At 37.6% G+C, this 14262-nt stretch overlaps 1 protein-coding gene across 23 annotated transcripts in view; it reads right to left on the bottom strand.

The window, feature by feature from the left end:
* FOXP1 (forkhead box P1) overlaps positions 1 to 14262 on the bottom strand; it is a 411515-nt gene that overhangs the window by 48296 nt on the left and 348957 nt on the right. For all 23 annotated transcript variants that reach the window (XM_023621177.2, XM_070238621.1, XM_070238624.1 and 20 more), the window contains one exon: positions 8240 to 8344. In XM_023621177.2, coding sequence (XP_023476945.1) covers positions 8240 to 8344 — 105 coding nt within the window. The remainder of the gene's footprint in view (positions 1 to 8239; positions 8345 to 14262) is intronic.

Raw genomic sequence — 14262 nt, 5'->3', positions numbered from 1 at the left:
CTGGGCTGGCTGCGGAAAAACAAGATCATTCTGGATTTATATCTGTAAGTATGGGATTTCCTGGACAGCTAATATCCACAAACAATCAAACACAGGAGGAACACAGGGAAAAAGGCAGCATTATTTCAAATTTGAGCTGAGAGTCGTGATTTGTAAAGGTCTGAACAGGAACCGGAGTTGAAATTTGAGGCAAGGAAATTCTTCTCCTAGGCACTGATGGACATTTCTCTGTTTCTCTTGGCTCTGTACAGGTTTTTAGGTCACTGGGTTTTGAATGTGATGCCAAATGAGAATCTCACTAGTGCAGAAACTTTGAAAACGACAACTAACTTAATCCCTCAATTTAAATAAAATAATAATAATAAAAAAAAATCTAATGATACTTCACTCAAGAGTCAGAGCTTTTTATGAGACCTGTTGCCAATATTAGTGTCTTAGAATGATCTCATCTTTCATCCTGGCTAAATTCCAACACACAATTTCATTAACCCAGGTACTGCAGGTGATAAAACTCATTTTTCCCTAAAGAGACAGCTAAAAAGTACCAGTTATACATTTATGAAGTACCAGCAATCAAAATTATGGATTTTCTAAAAGGTTTTTAACTACTTTTATTGAAAGGAAAATCGCTGTCTCAGACTTTTGTGACACTACTGCTAATAATAAATTTTACCATTTAGACATGGCCATAATATGGTAGACAGTGTCAATAAAAGTATGGAGCAAAGATGATCCCCGTCTTTTAAGTAATGCCTTCTAATTACACGCCGGAAATGATCACGTGAAATACCTAGGCTAACTAATGGCTCTTAAAACATAAGAACACACAACAATGTATCTATGGCGATACCATGTGCTAGATAGACGTATGCAGTTATATGTAGAATTAATTGCATAAGTAGACATTAAAAATTTTTTCTAATGCTTTCAAAGCCTACAAGAAAAAATTAAATTTCATTTGCATTTCTGACTAAAATCTGTTTGCTGAAAAAAATGCATTCAAATGTTATTTGCTTTTTTTGAGCAAAGTGGTGGCACTGGGCCTGTTATCTTTGGCAAACTTGTCTAAACTTTTCTATCTAATATTCTATAGATCACTAGAGGGCACTGTGGTATTTAGGCCACTCTGACCTCTGAGTACTTGGAAAGGTCCTGAACTCCTCAACAATGTCAGAAAGGTGAAAGGAGAGACATTTTTAAGGGGGGGAAAAATGTTTTTTGGTAACACCCAATTTTTATTTTTATAAAACAACTCAAAAATGATGATAAGTGGAAAAGTCAAATTCCTAAAAATATTAAGCTCCTTTTCTGAGACTCAAAGACTTGTCACCTGGGATCTGATGGGGGAAAACTTCATCCCCGTGTTCTTGAGATTTAAATTGTGAGGCTGGAATTCAATTTGCATACACCCACACTATAGATGGCTATTCCTTCTACACGTGCTCAAGTCTCCTGCATGAACTAGAGGTAATTTCACTGCAGAACATTCAGGCGTGCAAAGGAGAGCCACAAATGGGTTTGAAACAATTTATGATATCCGGCCTCCTTCGACATGTATTAGCATATACCTGGTTTCTTTAACATACACTTTGTTTTTCCAAAACCACAAACAGAGTTGCTGGAATTTCATGTGGAAGTGCTTAAGGGGCTGAAAGTTAACACCTTTGTGATCCTTGCAGCCTCACGGTGGCTGTTTAACAAAAGCCTCTTTGTCGAGGCTTTCTCGAAATGTTTTCTTAACATGTTCCAAGTAGTTTTAGGCAGGGAACTAAAGTAAACAAGATGTTACCATGATAAAAACACTTGTGAAAACATTACAGAGCGCACTTAGTAGTTTCTTTCACATAAAAACTCTTCAGTTTTTAGAAGTAACATTCACAGAAAAAATTTTAAAAAGCAAATTACCAATGAAATGTCCTCTACTGTCTACAGCCCTTGACCTTTCCGAAAAGGGTCAAAGTTCCACCTCTGGGCATTTTCTTTCTACATTTCTCACCGCGTCTTCTATTAGAGCACATATCAAATTTATGTTGGCTTTCCTAAATAATATACATCTGACTAACAGGCAAAGGAATTTCTGTTTCGACTGTCTGGCATTGTACTTTTCTCCATGAGAAACAACCAAAAAACAAAAATTAAAAAAAAAAACAAACCCAAATTCCTTTCAAATGGATAGGAAGCAAGGATACAAAATATACTTTTATTAGATGTTACAGAAGTGACCATCTAAAAGAAAAACCAGGGGAAATAGAAATATTTTTCCCAAGCACATGAGAGTACCTGGTATTTGTGAAACTATGGGTCTGTGTCTGATTTTACATTCTAAGTTGGAAACAGGAAAATGTGGTCATGATTTAACCTTCAAATCCACTCCCTACCTTGCCAAAGAATTATATGAGCCCTTTTTTAAAAAGAAAAAGGGGAGAATTATAAATTCGTGTTTCTACTGGTAAAGACTGTGTCTTCCACCTGGTTTAAAAAGAAAAAAATTGACGCAAGCCGGGAGAGGATGGAAGAACATGACGAGCTTCACCTCTCTGGATGGTACCAGGCTTGTTTTTGTTTTTCTGCCATCGGAGGATTGCAAGCAATGCGGGGCTGGAGAATTTCATCCGAGTTAGCAGGAGCACCTGCTGGTATCAGTTAGCTCTAACAAATACGACAGTCACATGAGAACTCATGCTTGATAGATTAAAAAAAAAAACCAACACTAAAACTGCAACTTGTTTTGAGAAGAAACAGGGAAATAAATGTGTACAATAGACTGGGTATCTGCTGATTCTGATAAAGCGTCTCTCTGTTGGCTGGGAGGGAAAGACAACAGGATGGTTATTTGTACAGTATTTATCTTTGAAATCGAGGGCCCTGTGGTATTCCTCACCTTGGGAACAAACACTGCAGAATGATCACAGAAAAGTGTCAAATCTCTGGTTTTCATTTACCAACAGTTATGATATTTCTTCCTCAGGAGGGAAAAGACTATGCCTCATTTTTAGACCTGCGAGCCCCACCTCGCTTCCTTTAACCCCCGTCTCTGTTAACCGTGGCATTTTCTTGTCAGATGGGATTTCTAACCTGAGTAATGGATCTTGGCTTCTCCACAAGTTACATCTTACTAGCCTGAGCAACAGAAGATCAGAAAGCAGTTACCAAGCAAAGTCACTTTCCCGTCTCACACTCAACCCTAAAAAACCAGGTGGAAGAACCCACGCCCATGTAAATATAAAAACTGCGGTTGATGAATGAAGTAACTGGGTAAAACATGCATGGATATTTTCCCCAAATATGAATAAACATGAGGGCTCTGTGAAGCTCAACTAAAATAACCCAGGATAGAAATGCAAAACATTTAGCAATGCAAAAACGTTTCTCAGCTAAAAAAATGTGATGATACCAAAAATTTTACGCTAGGTCAGAGGTCAGGAAACCGGTCTAAGGGACCCAGCCACGCCCATTCCTTACATATGGTCCAATGGCTCCTTCAGCAATTGTATGGCCTGCAAAAGCCTAACATATGTACTGTCTGATCCTTTATGGAAAAAGTCTGCCACCCCTGTCCTAAGATCACATTCAATCGTGTGGGAGTCTTTACCAGAAATTTATAGTTAAAAAATAATACTAAAGAAGGATCTCTTTTGACACATCAATGCTTTGCATAGTCAGAGGCCATTCCCTAGGTACAAGATCAGAAATGTTTGGATATTTTAAATTATCCCTCTTTAAAAAATATACTTCATGGGGCTGGCCTGGTGGTGTAGTGGTTAAGTTTGAGCAGTCTACTTTGGCAGCCCGGAGTTTGCAGGTTCAGATCCCGGGCGTGGACCAGCACTGCCCCTCAGGCCACACTGTGGGGGCATCCCACATAAAGCAGTGGAAGACTGGCACAGATGTTAGCTCAGCGACAATCTTCCTCACGAGAAAAAAAAAAAGGAAATTACATATATAGCTATATCTATCTATCTATCTATATATATACTTCAGTAGAAAACAAAAGAAATACTAACGTGTAAAGAGTGACTACTATGGGCTAGGCACTTTACATGATGTACCTTTTAATTCTAACCCCAAGAGGTAGTTATTATTATCATATCAAATTACATATGCTGATACGGGGGCTCAGGGACGCTGTGTAACAAGCTCAAAGAACACACTAATGCTAAGTAGCTTCACTACCCAATCTGCCTCTCTTCAAAGCTTTCGTTAAACCTACTGCCATAAGTAGAAAGCATACAGAAATCCCACTGCTGCTAACAGGCAGTATTGTGCAGCAGTTAAGAGCAAGTACTATGAAGCCAGACTGCCTGGGTTTGGATCTTGACTCCACTTCTTATTAACTGTGTGGCCGTGGGAAAATCACTCACCCTCTCTGTGCCTTGGTTTCCTTATCTGTAGGTTGAGAGTAATACTACAATCTTACCACTACAAGGTGGTTGTGGTTATGTGAGTTATATATGTAAAGCACTTGGAACTGTGCCTTTTGCACAGCTCAGGATTATTTAATTATGAACTCTTCATAGGGAAATATAAAATTAGGGGATTAGAAAAGAGGTGAAAAAAACCTACAAAGCAACACCTAAATCAAGGTTAGAGCAATGCTCCATTTTGTTGAGTAAGAGCTCCTCGGAGAATCCAAGCATCACTGGTATCAATTTGCTTAAACCATAAGAACACACCTCTAGCGGGATAATGGCAGAGAAGAGTGGGCCCAGGAAAGAGGTGCTTTCAGAGTCTAGAAATCTGGCAATTTGAGAAGAAATGCTTACAACTTCACTTCCCGGTAACAATGACTCCACCATAACATCATTTAAAAAGGCCACGCGGTTTTTGTCTGAGCCACAAGAAGTACGGTAGCTCTTTCAGTCCAGTTCAACGGAAAGCAAAGTTGGTTTCGTCAAAGCCAATGTGATTACCCTTTAGACTGCCAGGGGTGTGGGAGATGTGAATCTGCCAGACGAATTTTCCACGACGTTAGGCGCGATCCAGAAACCTGAAGATAACTCTGAATTTCCAAGAGCTAAAGTCATACCGTAGAGGAAAATCAAAACCCTGAATTTGTCATACATGGCCCATCAATGTGTAACTCAGGAGAGCACCAAGAGAACTGAGTGCTAGAAGGTTTTTCTTATTCAGCATTTACTCTCCCTTTGCTAGTTTACAATACTCATTCTTCACTCTCAGGAACTAAGTCACTCATCCTTAGCCCCCATGTGGTTCACGTAGGGTGAACATCTTCTGCTCTAGATGGTTAAAGCTAGAACACATGACTCAATCTGGGCCAATGACAGTCTGTCCAGGACTTTTTCTGGAATTATGGGAAAAGAGATGCACTCTGAGATTGATAAACTTGTGGCACATAAATTTGTCTTCTTCGGTTCCACTTGGAAACAGCCTAAGAATAAAGGCAACACAGAAGAAAACAGAGCTAACAGACAAAGAAACAATACTCCCATAACCTTGTTTAAGCACCTGGATCCAGCCATACTTGAAGCTAGCTGTACCAGTGGACTTCCCAGTTACAGGAGCCAATTATCATCCCTCATCTACCCGCCCCCTCACTTTTTTTGGGCTTAACTTTGAGTTTCTACAGCTTGCAAACAAAAGTCTTCTGACAAATATAAGTCAATAAATAAATATGAGGAAATAAACAAGCAACAGCTGCAGGTTCATAATAGGCATTCCAATTCCACTGAGCAAACGCGAACTGAGAACATGTCATGTCATGTGCAAAACCACAATAAAGAACTGATGGCGGGGGGGCGGGGGGGAGGACTGGCCCCATGGTCAAGTGGTGAAGTTGGCACGCTCTGCTTCAGCGGCCCAAGGTTCCGCTGGTTTGGATCCTGGGCACGGCCATGGCACCACTTGTCAGGCCACGCTGAGGTGGCGTCGGACATGCCACAACTAGAAGGACCCACAACTAAAATATACAACTATGTACTGGGGGGAATTTTGGGAGAAAAAGCAGAAAAAAAAAAAGAAGACCAGCAACAGTTGTTAGCTCAGGTGCCAATCTTTAAAAAAAAGAACTGATGGGGGGTTTTGCAGACAAGAGCCAGACTCTTCACATCCTTAGAAGAGAAAAGGGCTTCTTCATAGCAATCAAGTCTAGGTCCCAATTTTAATGATCTTTAGATTCTTTTCTTTAGTACTAGATGTGGTTTGGAAGGGTGCTGTCTCTTTGTGGAGGTATATTTAAAAAATACACATACACACACACATATAAACACACAGTCATGTGCTGCATAATGACATTTTGGTCAACAACAGACCACATATATGATGGTGGTCTTATAAGTTAGTACCATACAACCCACCTGTGTAGCAGGCTATACCATCTATGTTTGTGTGAGCGCACAGTATGATGCTCGCACGCTGGTGAAATCGCCTGACAGCGCATTTCTCAGAACCTGTCCCTTTCGTTAAGCACTGCGTGACTACATATGTATATGTATACACACACACACACATATATATATATGTGCTGTATTTACTTATTTATTTATAAATTATCTAACTGTCGGATCACATACTAAACAGACTTACGATTTGAGGATTACAGTGGAAATACTTAGGCTATTAACAACATTTTTCAAATGGGTCAAAATTGGAAAACTGCCCTCTTCCCTTGTGACTTTAAAATTGACACATGTCACTGAGAATGTTGACAGCAGTTTTATAGTTCTAGAGACTATATAAAAATAAATCATATACATAGATGTTTATTGGCCATTCTATAGATGAGTAAAATTAGCATCAAGATATTTACCAAAGATAGCACGGGTGCAGAAGGAGAAATCAGAATCTAAGAGTGGTTTCTGCCAAGATCTTTTTCTCTCATTATCTAAATACAATTAGGCAGATGATCGGGAAATAACAAAACAAAGATTCTATAATGAGTGATTTATAAGAGAACAAAGCCCAATAGCACTAACTTGAATCATAATCATTGTAAAGGGCTGTAGCTTAACTTAAAATAGTGTCACACTGCTCTTGATGGCTGATATTTAGAAACAATTTTAGATATCTCGTTTTAAAAAATTATAAGTACTTAAGTTTTTAATGATCACATAATGTTCATGAAGTAAAATATTAAAGCTAGGAAGCTATGAAGTGGACTCACAGGCTTCCATTCATTAATCAAAAAGTGATATTCACCAAAACTGCTTGCAGGTAACATTGAGAGATCTCTAAGCGTGGGTTTATCACAATATTTGTATCTAGGTCCATAAAGATAGGTATAGAGATTGTTCTAACAATGTAAAGACTATATAAAACCAGAGACCTGCCCATAAATCAGCCAGCCTCCATTTCCTGGTGCTTGAATGAGCCAGAAAAACCAGAGGGAAAGCCCCCCCAATACCCAATTTGTAAACCATCATGCACCCAGATATGCTGCACGATATATAAATATATTTTAAAAAATGTAATATTACATTCAGTCCATACATCAATGATTCAACGATATTATGAATATATTTATGTGATGTCAATAATGCAAGGCAATTTAGTCTAAATATTTTTAAAGGACAAGGTACTATAGGTAAGGGAAATATTAAGATGTAGTACAGGAGTATCTCACTTCCGCCACGAGAGGATTAACCTATCATTCACCTACAGAGACACTCTATCAGCTTTAGAGATTCAAATGGGATAACCCAAGTTTTAGGCATACTTTAGCTGCAGAAATTAAACTTACTCCATTCTCCCTATAAGGACAAGAATCTGAACAGAAGGCAACAGCAATATCGAAAGATGAGAATTAAGTTGGTAGCATTTCCTCAGCATCCATTGCTTAAGTTTATAAAGTCATTTGTATAATAACAAGGAGGCCCAATCACCAAGCTGCAATTGGCCAGTAATTGACACTGATTTTATAAAATTAAGAGTCAGTGCATATATCACTGATAGTGTGGAAGGACATGAATAAAAGTGAAAATGGAATTATTTCAAGTTTAATATTGGGAGCATTTTTATTTAATCACGGAAATATAGGTAAACATAGGCTCGTCCTAGGAGTATCAAAACTACTCTTGGGTATAAATCTTTCCCCTTTACTGTGCAACCCTCAATAGATGTTGTAACTATTCCTATGACAGTGTGCTAGACCTGGTGATTTAGAGTCCACTCTCCAAACGGTGGTGTGAAACCCTCCATCAAAAAGGCATTTTACGAGGAAAAGCATGGACAGTGGGAGGTAATGGCTATGTAAAAGAAGCAAGCAATATAAAATCATTCTTACTTTAGAAATGACTGGAAGTCTTCGCACACTGCTTCACAGCCTGGCCACTTGCACACACCATGTCCATAGAGAGGATGGCTATGGGAATGCTCCTCGTGGGACAAACTGAAAGAAAACACACAGAGGGCAAGAGCGTGAATTTGCTGCCAAAAACCATCCCAGCAGACGCCAAAAGCAAGAGGAGTGAGCCCACATGGCCAAATGTGGACATGAACGAACCTGTGCTTTCCTTTTCCCCTGGAATTTACTAATTAATTCTGCATTGTCATTTAAAAGCAAGAGTTAATTCCAAAGGGTGAATGGTCCAGTGCTAGAAATGAACCACCATGTATGAAAAGTGTCTGACACGCTTTTGTGAGAGGCAAACTCTCTACTCAGACTGCAAAGGATGCTTTAAAAAGCTAGAACTTACCATTTAATCTACATAATGAAAGTTATAAAATCTGTACTTGATTTTGAGATTCTCTTGCTGTCTTGTACCCAGAATATTACACATTTCTTCCTCCTCCCTTCCGCCACGAACTGCTTTTGCATAATTGTACAATCTTTTCGCGTTCAAGCAAAGAATAGTGCCATTAAATAATTTAGAATAAGAACAAAATAATTTTGAAAGATAAATGATATCCAACTAGACGATTATCTTAAAAAAAGAAAAAGGCGATAGTGGCAGGAAGATTATATCCCTAAAAATAAGGACACCAAGAGTGAGAGAAAACTTGGCATGAATACGAAGGGGTTAATCCTCCAGTGGGGTTCCAATCGATACGTAATGATTTGGCCACTCGGATCCAAGTCATGGGATGCTTTGATCCGCGCCACGTGGCGCTTGGGGAAGTGTGCCTGTTGCACTCGCTGATGAACCATATTCTCAAATATTTTCTCTATTAGGTTTCTGCATCCAGACTTCTTTCAGACAAATTATTTTTACAGCCGTTTCTATAACCTTAGATTCCATCAAATAGAAATGTAAAACTAACATTGAGAGTTCTGTTTTGTACTCAAGCACATTCTCTTCAAGGAGCTAGCTATTTTGCAACTTATTCCACTGCCTCTGGTTGACTTTGAACTTCAAGCGCTGTGAATTATGATTACACACACACACACATACACACGAGGGGCTTGTATTTTATATTACCACTAGGATGTGTATTCATATATTTTATCAATTCACATTCATAGAGCAGACATACCCAAATGCCACTAGCCCCTGACTTATAATCATTGTGGAGTGAGCGTATCATGAACATTTGAACTAAAGATCATTAATAGTAGACAGGCAAATACACAGAACAACACCTTCTATCAAAGATCAGTAAGTCTCCCTACGCTTTTGAACGATTTTGCTGGAAACTTAATATAATTTGAAAATAACGACAAGCTATTTTGTCTTAAAATAGAAAATAAATCTGGGAACCAAAAAAAATTGCAGAAATCTAACTTGTGAAAGCACTGAAAGGCGCCCCTCATGGGAGAAAAGAATAAGACAAGTGAAATAAGATAGCTATAGTGAGGTTTATAAAGCCCAGTGATAAAGGACAGTCTCTAAGCAGTTAAGAGAGTAAAATTCCAATGGATTGAAGGAAAGACTTTCTACCTATCCATCTTCAAATTTTTTAAAGAAAAAAATAGACATGACTATATAAGATGATAGATGTTAAACTTATTGTGGTATCATTTCACGATATATGAAAGTCAAATCATTATGCTATACAACTGATGCAATGCTGTATGTCAATTACATCAATAAAACGGCAAAAAATAGATACAGTTCAAAAATAGAATTTTTAAAAATTACTGACAATATTGGAAATTAAAGAATTCGTCTCAGGACTGGAATTCTCAGGTATTCTGAGGGAAGGAAATCATTTAAAGAAAAACACTGTTCCTGTCAATAACTAAAATGAAAAGAAGAAAAAAAATAACCATAATATTTTCTTTATCCATTTTATTAAGATTAAGTTATTTTCATGTTCAAAGTTAATATATTTGTTATAGAAAACTTGAAAAATATTGCAAAGAAAAAACTGCCCTCAAATACACACATATATGCATTCTGACAAATGAAGGCATAAGGATTTATATCATTCTTTTATATTTAACATCATTTTGTAAATAATTTCTCGTGTTATCAACTGATCTATAAAAAACCTTATTTACTGATGCGTAACAGTCTCTCATATACCATCTTAGCTCTAGTTACATGCCAAAATTTACCTAACCATTCCTCTATTTTGGACACTGAGATCCCCTCCATGTTTCCTATATTTATGAACAAAATTTACCAGACTAAATACCCTAGTCTATAACTGATTTTGACCAGGAGATACATTGAGAGAAATAGAATCACTCAATTAATGAATACTAAATGTGAAAATTCCCTGTGAACACTCTATTAAGTTGCTCTTGAAGAATGCTACACGCCAAGTACATTCTTAGCCACTATCCATATTTTGTGTGATTCTTTAAGTTGGAAACGAGGAGCCTCAACTAGTTAGGACATAAAGTTCATATCGCTAGTTAAAAACTGCAAATGCTTGTTCTACTCTGCTTCTCAGGTTAAGCTGAGTGTCCTGAAAATAATAGTATGAAAGAAAATGACGTGTGTTCACTAGAGGAATTCATGACTAGAAATAAAATGTACATGGTTTAACACGCTGTTTGCCATTTTCCCAAGACCCCTCCATTTTTGGTTAACTATTTGTGAGGGCTCCATCTTCTGCATAAAAACCACTCTCCTTTAAGAATTTATTATTTAGTTCAACTTGGTATCCTTATGTCAAAATAAGCACAGGTGAGAATTCACTAACGCCTTAGAAGGACAACCAGTCACACCTAAGCCTAGAGAAACTCAAACTCTTCACACATGCACACATATTTACACACTCAGAAGACCTCTTGAAAATGGGCCGCTATGTTAAAACCATTGTTTTATTATGAAAAGAGAATATACTCATTTTAAAAAGTTCATATAACACTGATTGGCTACTGAAGAAAGTCTATTCCCCACTCTACCCCACACCTAATAACGCCACTCTACATGACACTGCTAACATTATGGGACATCACTGAGCTGCATTTTTCTTCTAATGTATTACTAGTTCACAAAAATGGACACATACTATACATACTATTGTCACTTGCTTTTCATATTTAATATATAATTGGATACTTTTAAACACACAATCATCTGAAATAAAGTGCTTGGCTTTGGAAGGAAAAGGAACAGACTGGCAGTGGTGCCCTGGCAGAATCTCTCTGGACAGACATGGAAGATACTGGAACAACTGTTGCCTCTGGGGAGGGGTCCTGGGAGCCAGGGGTAAGTAGGGAAACTAAATTTTCACCACATCACTTTATATATCTTCTGAAGTTTTCATTTTGTGCATTGTAGGAATTTGTTCTCTGTGCAATTGTTAATTTTTCACAGATACACACACACACACACAAAATCGTGCTATGCAGGACTCAATTTTCAGCTCTGACGGTGGCACAGCAAATGCCACACACTCACTGCATGTGTGGCTGAGTCTGGCTTCTGGCCTTTGAGTCATTCCGCATGAAGCACCATCAGACACCACCAGCTGGACCTCTGAATGGGAGCTTTTCTGTTTCATCAGAAAAGTGGAACAAGCATTTATATTCCTACTGCCTTTTGGGACTTGCCAAAAAGGGACAAAAAGGGAAATAAAAAAATGAGTACAAGAAATTTTTAACTTGAATTAATTTAGAATTACATTTACAGGATGAAAGATGGTGAAAAAAATGACGATCTGAGCATCTGATGGGCAGATCAAGCCTGTGAAGCCTAATCATTTAAATAAACTGTTCAAGGGTAACTCACTAATGTGAGAAGTATGACTTTCGAAAAGCTGCCAAGGTCAGTGATGAATAAAGACGTATTTGATTTGGAAGGGATCTGAAGATGTTTGCCCCTATATTAAATTTTTAAAAATTTAGGGTCAACTGTTTAATGAAGTATTTTTTACTATAAATTTCCAGGTTGAAAACTCCTAGGGGCAGGGATTTGTCTAATTCATCTGCACATTCTCAGTACCTCACACACGGAACATGAGCCCAATCAATGTTAGATGGATTCATGAACGAACAGGCAGTAAATAATATTATTCTATTTAATTTCTATGTAGATATACACTCAATTAGTGTTTGCCTTTTTCTTTTTATTCTTGAAGGTAAAGACCAGAATGATGCCAATCCACTTGAGAAAATAGCGTTTTGACACTTTCTATTATTTAATTTTATTCTGAATATATGAAACACAAATAGTATGCAATGGAGAAAAGCCAGCTGATTTAAATTTCTCTTGATAATCCTTGATATGTAAAAATTAAATATATTTTTAACACAAGAATAGTGACAGCATTTCAGATTAGAAAGAACCAACTTGCTATGAGAAGTATAATTACACATAAATATGTAATAACAATCCCCGACATTACATGATATTAAATACAGTATATACTTAGGACAGTGTAATGGTGTCATTCTCAATGGCATTTATTTAAGAATTTTTTCTGTTTATTCTTTTTTATGTCAAAGAATACCAGCCAGAGCCTTAACTCCAACAGTGACTTCAGCTTTCGAGAAGATTTTATATAACGGTTACGGTTCTTCAGTGGCGACCATTCACTATAACATTCCCAAGTTCACCGCTTAACCAAAACTCAAAACTAGAACCTATGATTCACCTGCTAAAACAGAACAACTGCTCCTTTCCAGCATGCAGACTTTAGCGGTCCTTACACTATTAGTCTTGTAAGCTAACTTTCCCTTGGTAACCAAGAGGAGAATCATCTTTGAAGGAGATGAAGAGAATAGAGACCTCCTTACCCCAAGACATTTCCTGCCAATGTAAATGCCAATGTTCCTTCTTCCTGAAGACACATTCTCAGCTTTTCCTGTGCTCTCACCCGCGTTCTCACCTCAGTCTTCTAAGTCTCCCGCAATCGCTTTGTGTCCTTTTCCAAATCTGTCTTCTCTCCGTTTTCTTCCTAACTTTCTGATTCATCCTTAATAAAAGGCTACATCTGTGCCCATTAGGGTTTATACCTTCTCCTCCACTCCCTCCCAAAAAAATTAAACCAAAATTAGAAACTGCATTTTATCTCACTTGCATGTTGTTGTCTAAATTAAGTTATGGAAGACTCTTGGTCATTCTCCAATCACTCGAAATTATCACATATATTTTTCTTTAAGTTTTATTGAGGTATAATTCAGATACCATACGATGCATTCATTTAAAGTATATAATTCAATGGTTTTGAGTATATTCACAGAGTTGTGAAAGCATCACCACAATATAATTTTAGAACATTTTTATCACACCCCAGAAGAATCCTGCACCCATTAGCAGTCACTCTTCATTTCTTCTCAACCCCCAGCTCCTGCCAACCACTAATGTACTTTGTTTCTAGAGATTTGCCTATTCTGGACATTTCAAATAAATGGAATCATATAGTATGTGGTCTTTTGTGCCTGGCTTCTTTCAGATAACATGTTTTGAAGGTTCATCCACATTGCAGCATGTGTCAGTGCTTCATTTCTCTTTTTACGGCTGAATACTATTCTACTGTATGTATATAATACATTTGGTTTATCCATTCATCTGTTGATGAACATTTGGGCTCTTTCCACATTTTGGCTATTGTGAATAGTGGTAATATGAAAATGCACGTACAGGTACTTGTCTGAGTGTATGTTTTCAATTATTTTGGGTACATATCTAAAAGTAGAACTGTTGGGTCATGTGGTAACAACTCTGTGGGTACCATTTTGAGGACTGCTAGACTATTTTCCGAAGCAGCTGTACGACTTTATATGCTCACCAGCATGGCTTGAGGGTTCTAATTTCTGCACATCCTTGATAGCACTTGTTGTATGTCTTTATTTTAGCCACCCCAGTGGATGTGAAGTGTACCTTTTTGTGCTTTTGATGTGTATTTGCTTGGTGATGATGATACTGAGCAACTTTTCATGTGCTTATTGACCATTTGTACATCTTCTTT

This window comes from Equus caballus, chromosome 16 (assembly GCF_041296265.1).
Source record: "Equus caballus isolate H_3958 breed thoroughbred chromosome 16, TB-T2T, whole genome shotgun sequence".
Taxonomy (NCBI): Eukaryota; Metazoa; Chordata; class Mammalia; order Perissodactyla; family Equidae; genus Equus; species Equus caballus.
This window is presented reverse-complemented; position numbering and strand designations above follow the sequence as displayed.